Source organism: Elephantulus edwardii, unplaced genomic scaffold, assembly GCF_000299155.1.
Source record: "Elephantulus edwardii isolate Elephantulus edwardi_28Jun2011 unplaced genomic scaffold, EleEdw1.0 scaffold00209, whole genome shotgun sequence".
Classification (NCBI taxonomy): Eukaryota; Metazoa; Chordata; class Mammalia; order Macroscelidea; family Macroscelididae; genus Elephantulus; species Elephantulus edwardii.
Window position 1 is genome coordinate 3,660,120 of NW_006399959.1, and position 10,757 is coordinate 3,670,876.

Below are 10,757 nucleotides of genomic sequence, written 5' to 3' on the forward strand. Positions count from 1 at the left end.
ATCAGTCCACCCATCTATGGTCAACTGATTTTTGACAAGGAGATGAAATTGGTTAAGTGGGGAAAAGGCAGCCTTTTAACCTTTATAACAAATGATACTGGCAAAATTGGAAAAAATCTGCAGAAAACTCAAGTAAGATCCACACTTCACTCTGTACACAAAAACCAACTCAAGGTGGATCATGGACCTAGGACTAAAACCAAAGACTATAAACTTCATTACAGAAAAGCTTGAAAGAACTCTAGATGTCCTAATCCACAACATCAACAGTCTTCCAAGCATCTTAAAAATTCTACAAACAGGAGAGGATAAAATAGATGAATGGGACCTTCTAAGAATCAAATCCCTATGCACATCCAACAACTTCCCCAGCAGGGTAATATGGGAAGCCACACACTGTGAAAAAGTATTTCAGATAAGGGACTTATATCTAGAATTTATAAAATACTTGAGCACCACAACAAGATAAAGATAAACAAGCCAATTCAAAAATGGGCAGAGAAAATGAAAAAAAACCTCACAAAAAACCAAAAACAAAACCAAACAAAAAAAAAACCCAACTTTCAGATGACCAACAAGCACATGAAGAAATATTGAAAATCCCTAGCTCTAAAAGAGATGCAAATCAAAACAACTATGAGATGTCATCTCACCCCAGTAAGAATAGCAAAATTTAACAGAACAGCAAACAACAAATGCTGGCAAGGTTGTGGAGACTCTGGAACAACCGAAGTGCCCATCAACAAACGAATGGATAGAGAAGCTGTGGTATATTCACACAATGGAATACTATGCTGCACTGGAAAACAAGAAACTCATGAAATATTCAAAATGGGTGACCCTGGAGGACATTATGCTGAGTGAAATATCTCGGTCACAGAAAGACAAATACTGCATAGTGCCACTGTTGTAAAATGGGACTGACATAGGGGTTGGGGTGGATGCTGAGAAAGAGGGGATAGATTATGTATACTGCATTGAAACAAATGGGAGAAAGAACTGTTTAAAAGGTATATATGATTAGGTATTGTTGTCATGACAGGAGAGTCCAGAACAAAGGTTGCATAGTGGAGTGGACTTGGAGGGAGGGATTGTATAACAATGAAAGAATTTTTCTTTTACTTTTCAAAAAGAAGAATAAACTGCAGGGGAGGGGTGGGCAGGGAGAAAATTGCAACAGTGAGTTAATTGAAATGCAAAAATATCTCAATTTTCATTAAAATTAATTTTTTTTAAATAGCCAATGTTAGATAGATCTTAGCTGAAAACAGAGAGCACCAGAGGAATGTCTATCTGTGTTTCATTGACTATGCAAAGGCATTTGACTGTGTGGATCACAACAAACTGTGGCTAATTCTGAGAATAATGAGAATCTCAGAACACTTAATTGTGCTTACATGAAATCTATACTTGAACCAGAAGACAGTCATCAGAGCAGAGAAAGAAAACACTAAATGGTTCAAAATCAGGAAAGGTGTATGCCAGGGATGCATCCTATCACCATACCTTTTCAATCTATATGTGAAACAGATCATTCTGGAGGATGGGCTCTGTGAGGAGGAATGTGACGTCAGAACTGGAGGAAGACTCATCAACAACCTGCTTTATGCAGATGATACAACCTTGCTTGCTAAAACTAAAGAGGACCTGAGGCATCTACCACAGAAGACCAAGGACTGCAGTGTTAATATAGATTGAAACTCAACATCAAGGATATTAAAGATTCTCTAGCGGCAAGACGCTGCACTGCAATCCCTGAGGCACGCGGTTCAAATCCACCAGATGCTGTGCTGGAGAAGGAGGGGCAATCTCCTCCTGTACCAGTCAGATCTGATTTGATGGTACACATAAAAAATAATACAATAAAAATTAAAAAAAAATTTTAAAAGTGTGAAACGAGTAAGGCCCTTTAAGATTCTCACCACTGGGCCAATTTGACAGCATCATGATGGGTGGTGAAGAGATTGAGATTGTTAACAGCTTCCACTGAATTTGCTCCACAATCGACACTTTTGGTGTACCAGAAGCCAGGAAATCAAAAGATTAATTGCTTTGGGAAAATCTACTGTCAGGGACCTCTGCATAGTCCTGAAGTGCAATGAGATCAGTCTAGAAACTAAGGTGCACCTGATCCAGGCCATGGTCTTTGTTACTACTTGCAATGTATCAGAGAGCTGGACAATGACTAAGGATGACAGAAGAAGAACAAATGCTGTGGTTGTGGTAGTTGTGGTCCTGGAGAAGGGTACTGACTATACCATGGTTTGCTGGGAGAACAAACAGGTATGTCCTGGAAAGGGTGAAACCAGGCTGCTCCTTGTAGGCAAGAATTTTGAAGCTCTGTGTGTCATACTTTGGGCATATTGCAAGGAGGGGCCAGTCCTTGGAGAGAGACATCATGCTTGGAAAGGTAGAGGAACAGCACAGAGAGGAAGACACTGTATGAGATGGATTGACTCAGTGATTGTGGTAATGGGAGTAGTTGTGTCAGAGTCAGTAAGGTTGGCTCAAGACAGGGTAGGGTTCAGAGCTGTTTTACATAGATGGGGTCTCTATGAGTCACAAGCAACTTGACAGTGCATAACAACAACCTAATAATCAAACTCCAAGATACAAAATCAAACTTTAACAGACATGCAGAGATTAATAAACCATTCCACAATAACAGTGTTGTTGTTAAGTGCTGATGAGTGGAGCATGACTCATGGTGATCCTATGAACAAAAGATCTGAACCCTGTTCTGTCCTGTGCCATCCTCACACTTCCCGACACACAAGAGCCCATTGCAGCAGTTGCCATTTCAATCCACCTGGTTGAGAGTCTTCCTCTCCTTCACCAACCTTCCACCCTTCCCAATATTATATCCCTCTCCAAGGAACAGTACCTCTTAGCAACTGGTCTGAAGTATGTGAAGCAAAGTCTCATAATTCTTGCCTCCAAAGAGCACTCCAGCTGCACCCAATTCAAGACATATCTGTTCATTCTCTTGGCCATACATGGGATGTTCAGTGTGCTTCTCCAACACTACAGCTCAAAGGCATTAATTCTTCTTCTGTCATCCTTATTTATTGTCCATGTCTCGGATGCACAGCTAGTAATCAGAAATACTATGGCCTGAATCAGATGCACCTTAGTCCCCAACCCACATCAGTACTTCTTAATAATTTGGAAAGGTCCCTAACTGCAGATTTTCCCAGTGAAATGCATCTCATTATTTCCTGACTTCTCGTACCAAGGGTGTTAATTGTGGATCCAAGGAAGATGAAGATATTGACAGTTTCAATCTCCTCTCCATTCATCATGGCACTGCCTATTGGTCCAGTGTTAAGAATCTTTGTTTTCTTGATATTGAGATACAATCCACACTGAAGGCTGCATTCCTTGATCTTCTGCAACAAATGCTTCAAGTATTCCTCAATTTCAGCAAGCAAGATAGTGTCACTCTATAACGCAGATTACTAATGAGTTTCACTCCAATCCTGATGCCACATTCCTCTTCATAGAAGCCAACTTACAATAACAGGACACTTTAACACATCACTTTCAATGAAGGACTGAATGACTAAAAAAAACTCAACAAAGACATCAACAAACTGAATAATACAAATAACTAATTTGATCTCATATGTATGTAGAACACTCTACCCGTCAAGATCACAATATACATTCTTCTCCAGTGTGCATAAAATGTTCTTGAGAACAGATTATGTTAAGTCACAAAGCAAATCTCAGTAAGTTAAAAAACATCAAAATCCTACAAATCATAAACTCAGATCATAAAGTTGCAAAATTAGAAATAAGAAGCAAAAGACTTAGAGGGAAAAAGTAAGTCAAGGAAATTGTATGGATCATAATAAACTATGGATAACACTGAGAAGGCAAATCAGAGAAGAATTAATTATACTCATACAGAATGTGTACACAGCAAGAAGCAGCTGTTCCAACAGAACAAGGGGATGGGGCATGGTTTAAAATCATGTGGTATATAAACACAATCAAGTGTTCTGGGATTCCCATTTCCCTCAAGGTTAGACATAATTTGTTATGATCCACACAGTCAAATGCCTTTACATAGTCAATGAAACACAGATAGACATTTCTTTGGTACTCTTTGCTTTACACCAAGATCCATCTGACATTGGCGATAATGTCTCTAGTGCCACAAACTCTTCTAAACCTAGTTTGTATTTCCAGTATTTTTCTGTTTATGTACTGTTCCAGTCATTTTTGGATCATCTTCCGCAGAGATTTGCTTGCATATGATATTAGTGATATTATTCAATAATTTCCACATTGTTTTGGTCAGCTTTTTTTTTGAATGAGAATAAATATGGATCTCTTCCAGTCCATTTGGCCAGGTAGTTGTACTTCAGATTTCTTGGCACAATCTGGTGAGCATATCCAGGGCTGCATCTGTTTGTCATTTAGTCAATTGTGCCTGATCCAGGACATGATAGCAATTGCATGAGAGAGGTGAAAAATGACTAAGGATGATAGAATAAAAATCAGTATCTTTGAGTTGTGGTGCTGGAGCAGAGTCTTGAACATACCATGAACCACCAAGAAGACAAGTTTCTCCTTGGAGGCGAGGAATTTTTAAGCTCCATCTCACATACTTAGACACATGGCCTGTGTTGACCAGTCCTTAGAAAATTACATCATGCTTGTAAGAGTGAAGGAACAGTGCAGGAGAGGAAGACCCCAGATGAAATTGATTGATACAGTAACTAGGGTAATGGGGATTGGTGTGTCAGAGTCAGTGAGACTGGCTCAGGACAGGACAGGCTTCAGAGCTGACCATAGGGTCACTATGGATTCACAGGCCACTCAATGGACCATAAAACAACAACAAAATCAGAAGAGGCATGAATCATGTATCCTTTCTCCAAACCTCTTCAATCTGTATGCTGAGCAAATAATATGGGAATCTGGACCATATGAAGAAGAATATGACAACATGATTGAAAAAAGATAGGTCAACAACTTGCAATAAGCAAATTGCACAAGAAGACTTAAAGCACTTAATGAAGACCAAAGTCTACAATCTTCAACATTGATTATGCCTTAATACAAAGAAAACAAATATACTCACAAATGGGCTATAGATGACAACATTCTACTATTGAGTAATCCCAATGTTTCCTTCCCATTGAGTGTATATTCTTTCTAGTTTAACAAGTAATGAAGGTAAACCTGTTGGCTTGGACTAGAGGGCAGGGACTAGTAGAGTAATGCAGACATTTTGGTAAAAGGACTCTTTTTTTCTTCTTTAGGGAGTTCTGATGTCATACTCTGTACTGGTTGCTGACACAAAGACCAGATGCCTCTCTGGCAATTTTAATCTGTTAGCCTAACTGCTCCTTGAGAGAAAGATGTGCAATTTACCTCTGTGTAATTTACAGCTTCAGAAACCCACTGGAGGGTCAGCCATGAGTCAGTCTGACTCAACAACAATGAATTTAACTTTCCTTCATTGGCATAAAGTCTTCATATCAAGAATTTCTTTCTCCCAAGATCTATACATGAATATTTGATAAAAGACATTGTTAGGAAAAACTCAATAGAATGTTATTCCAAATTAGGGTCCTTTATGAAATTAAAAGTTAGTGTCACTACTGCCCAAAAATGTCATAACATTCTTTTTTCCTAGAGCACCCTTCAGTTTCTTGTTTATCAGACTGTAGATGAAAGATTTCTGCATGGGAGTCAGCACCGTGGCACACAACAGCTGCACTATCTTTCTTAGCTAAGTGGGAAGGTGAAGAATTGAAATTCACAATGATGGTGCCATAGAAGAGAAAACCTCAGTCACATGGGAAATGCAGGTAAAGAAGGCTTTCCATCTTCCTTTTGAGGGTGGAGTGTTCAGGACAACAGAGCTGGTGCAAATGTGAGAAATTAGAATACCACAGATGGCATGAGTATTGATACCACCTCCTCAATAACAATAATCTTCTCAAAAAGATGTATGCCAGAGCAGGAGTGGAGCCACATCACAGAAGCATGTGGGACCGATCATGTAGCCTGCACAGAAAGAAGGTCAAGTCATCAGGAGGATGTGCACCAAAACATTCAGATTGCAGAAACAACAATATTTTTGGCAAAGGATATTTCTATGTACATATTTGTGTGCATGCAAATATATCCACCTATGTAGAAGATGATGTTGTTTTTATCATGTGCCACTAAGTCAACTACAACTCAAAGCAACCCTATAAACAGCAGATTGGAACTTTGCCCTTTTCTGCACCATCCTTATGATTGCCACCATGCATGAGCCACGGAAATATTCTTCTGCATAACCAAACAACTTAACCAAAAACAACCAAACAATTTAACCAAACAACCAAACCAAAAAACTTAAGCTGAGTCACTGGGTATGACAGCTTAGGGAGTTATCTGGGTAAAAAGACACCAAAGTCCATAAACACAATTTCAATATTTTACTTTGGTGACTAACATATATAATCTTAAAAGCTTGCAAGCAACTATCAATGACATAATCACAGGTCTCTGCTTGCCAGGAGCAAAATTATAAGGTAACCAAAAGAGTAGAGAAGCAACAACTTCACCCATGCCACAGTCTCATTTGCCCTAAGATAGCAAAACTACCTGGTGACCAGTACAATTTCTGACCTGAGACATAATTAATGGTTCTGGATAGACTTGGATATTTACATAAAGCAGAACTCAGATTTTTCTTTCTAAACAAGCAAAAAACAATCCAGACAAACTAGAACTGTAAAGAAGAAACAATTGCTTGAGAATTTTGAGATACTCTTTAAGCCTAGAACAATACTAGATGGCACCACCCTTTGGTGAATACCAGAGTGACACATAAAATAAGGATATTACCCAAAAAGGCAGTGCCTTATATAAAAATCATCAGTATGAGATCAAAGATCAATCAACTATCTAAAAACAAAGATTTAAAAATAAGGATGTACCATGAAAGCATGATGGGAACAAACTGAACGTAACTAAAGAAAATGTTGTGATAAACATAATGTCACAGAATAATTTGTGTGGAAATTGTCAAAATGAAAATTTAACTTGCTATGTAAACTTTCATCAAAAATGCAATGTTACATTTAAAAGACATGAAAAAGAATATCATCAAAAAAATTTAAAAAAGAATAGTGTTTCATTCTCACTAGTTTAATACAAAGATAGACTCTTGGGAAAAATCAGTAGCAACAACAACAAATTTGTTGGGATTCACACAATAAGAAAATAGAAAGGATATTATTAGATACTAGCTTCAATCTGTTGTACATAGGGCCTTTATGAATTGGTGCCAACTCCATAACATTTAACAATATAGCACAATAGTTTCCTCCTATAAAATTCAGAAGTCATATCAGTATCTATCAGAAAAGCCTTCTATGACAATCATTTTTCTTAGAGCCCCTTTCATGTCCTTGTTCCTGAGACTGTAAATGAAAGGATTTAGCATGGGGGTCACCACTGTATACATCACAGTAGATACAGTGTCTGTCTCAGCTGAATGGGAGGACGCGGGATTGAAATACAGAGTATTGGTGCCATAAAAAAGTAAAACTACTGTCAGGTGGGAGCCACAGGTGAAGAAGACTTTCCATTTTCCCTTTGTGGATGGAATTCCCAGAACAGCCAAGATGATATGGATATATGAAGCCAGAATACAAACAAAGGGAGTGATCATTATTAGGGTTCCTTCTGTAAGAATTATCATGTCATTAAGATATGTGTCAGAGCATGAGAGTTTCAACAGACTCACGTCACAAAAAAAGTGGGGGATTGTGTTCTGTGCACAGAAAGAAAGACGAGCTATCAACAGAATGTCCAATAGAGAATTCAGATTGGCTATTACCCATGATCCAGCAATCAGCAAGGCACAGAGCTGATGGGTCATCATTGTTGTATAGTGTAAGGGATGGCACACAGCAACATAGGGATCATAGGCCATCACCGCCAGAAGGAAATTGTCCATGTAGGCAAACACAATGACAAAATACATCTGCATGAAACACCCAGAGAAAGAGATGGTCTGACTCTCAAGTATGTGGTTGGCCAGCGTCTTGGGGATAGTGGTGGAAGAAAAGCAAATATCCACAAAGGACAGGTTGCTGAGGAAGAAGTACATGGGAGTGTGCAGCCAAGAGTCTGTGCTGATGGCCAGGATGATGAGCAGGTTTCCCAGGACTGTGGCCAGGTACATGCTCAGGAAGAGCACAAAGAGGAGCTGCCGCTGCTGTGGCTGTGTCGAGAGTCCCAGGAGGATGAACTTGGAGACACTCGACTGATTTGCCCCACTCATGAGTTTGGGTTAGATGCAGAGAAGAAAAATAGAAGCAGAAATCTACAAACTGAGAGTTCAAATGGGAGCTCTAGCCATGATCTTGTTTAATTTATCAGAATTATCCAGTTAATATCTGTCTCAGTTCCTACGTCTCCATCTTCTGCTTCTTCATCTTACGTGATGCTAGTTGCCTTTTACTCACTTCAAAAATTTTATAAAACAAAATAAAACTTATAAAACATAGCATAAACATACACATACACAAGCAAAATAATGCACACACACCAGGACACATATTTAGCCTATCTCTGTAACTATGTATGTATGTTTTAACATTTCTCAAAAGAAATAATTTAATATTTCTTAAATATTTTAATATTTCTTCAATACATAAAGTATCTCATAAAGAAAAAAAAGAACAATTGATAATTAATTGTTTTATACCAAGATCCAAATGATGGATTCAGAACTCTTATTATTGATCTCTAGGTCTTCAAGACTTAACAAAAGAAGTTCCTAAAATAACTTAATGTCATTTGTTGTACTCTTACTGGAGGGAGATGGACATTGTAATTATCACGTGTTCTTCACCTCTTGATGTTGGTGAATGTTTCTTTTACTGTTTAGAATGGAATTATCATGGAAACACAGGCAAGATCTGAAGGATTTATGTATGAACCATAATGAACTTAGTCCTCAGTTCAGGAATGATGTTTGGTAAAATCATAGAACAGGTATTTACAGAAAGTCCTATGACCACTGGGGCCAGATTCCCTAAGAACCTCATTAGGGACAAAACCAGTAATCTTCCCAACTACTTTTCTGACCCCTTTGGACCAAACAGCCCTTGCAAAGAGTATTATTTAATTTCTAAAACAGGAGTTATAAGTTATATTATCCAGATGGAGGAAATTTTCAAATAAAATTCCCTGGTACCTCAAGTTTCATCACTTCGCTGGTATAAGTTTATATCTAATAGTTTAGAAATACAGTTAATAAATATTTTCCTTTTTTCTTAGCTGAAAAATTTGAGGTATGGTTTTCCTTTTTGTTACGCTATACTACCTATTACACAAACTTCTTTGTGTGTTAGTTAGGATGCTAAGGACACGTTGCAGAGCTGCGGGGTTTGGGATTTTTTCCATATACTAGGAATGACTATTTAAATGCTCAAAAGGAAAAGAGAAAAATAGAAGGGGGAAGACAAAAAGGAAGTATGAAATTACTAGGATAGCGAGGTTAGTGGACAGATTGACAGTGAAGGAATAAAAAAGATTCAGTGGGGACCTGAAAAGACAGGGTGATAATATGCATATACCAATAATAACTATTTATGTAAAATACTCTATATGAATTATTGTTTATAACACAGCACACATGAATGAAACACAATGTAAATAAAAGACTGCATAAAATGCAAGATACATGAAAGAAAGACAATGTATCTTAATGATTCTATGCAAATCAATGAATATAGTTACAAAAAAAATACTAGTGAATAGAATCCAAAAGCACATCAAAACAATAATTCATCATGACAATAAAAGGTATGCAAGGATAGTCCAACATAAGGAAAACATTCGACAAAATTCATCACATTAACAAAGCAAATAACAAGAGCCATATGATCTTAGCAATTGATGCCAAAAAGGCATTTGACAAAATTCAACATCCTTTCCTGATTAAGATATTTAGCAAAACTGGGATAGAAGGGAATTTTCTCAACATAGTGAAAAGTATACATGCAAAACCAAGAGCCAATATCATTCTCAATGGAGAAAGACTAAAAGCATTTTCTTTGCAAACAGGGACCAGACAAGGATGCCCACTGTCACCACTTCTATTCAATATTGTATTGGAAGTACTTGCTAGGGCAATATAAGAGCTCAGCAAAAAGATGGCTACACTGTCATTATATGCGGATGAAGTCATAGTGTACACAGAAAATCCCAAGAATTCAACAAAAAACTGTTAGAGATAGTAGACCAATTTAGTATAGTGGTAAATTACAAGATCAATATCCAAAAATCAGTAAGATTATAGAGGACTACAACAACGAGAACACAGAGAAGGAAACCAAGATAGTATCACTTACAATGTTGTTGTTGATTGCCATCCTATAGAGCACAACTCATAGCGACCCTATGAACAAAATACCTGAAACCTTTATATAACTATTGTTGTTAATCAAAGTTCATAGAGTTTCCAGTGCCATATTGTTTAGGAAGTGGATGCCACTCCTGCTTCCAATAGCTAACCACAAATTGAGATATTTAGGAGTGAATGTAACTAGAGATACAAAAGACCTATACAAAGAAAATTACAGAACATTTTTGTGAGACACAATAAAGGACCTAAATAAATAGAAAGATGTTCTCTGTTAATGTATAGCAACTCAATCTTGTTAAAATGACAGTCCTATCAAAAGCAATCTACATGTTTGATGCAATCCCAATATGTTGTTGTTGTTGTTGTT

At 37.5% G+C, this 10,757-nt stretch overlaps 1 protein-coding gene across 1 annotated transcript; it reads right to left on the minus strand.

Moving 5' to 3' along the window:
- Positions 1-7,360: 7,360 nt before the first annotated feature.
- Positions 7,361-8,299, minus strand: LOC102874128 (olfactory receptor 1F1-like). The gene has a single exon (XM_006897488.1). The coding sequence runs from the start codon at positions 8,297-8,299 to the stop codon at positions 7,361-7,363; it is 939 nt and encodes a 312-aa protein (XP_006897550.1).
- Between the last annotated feature and the right edge of the window lie 2,458 nt (positions 8,300-10,757).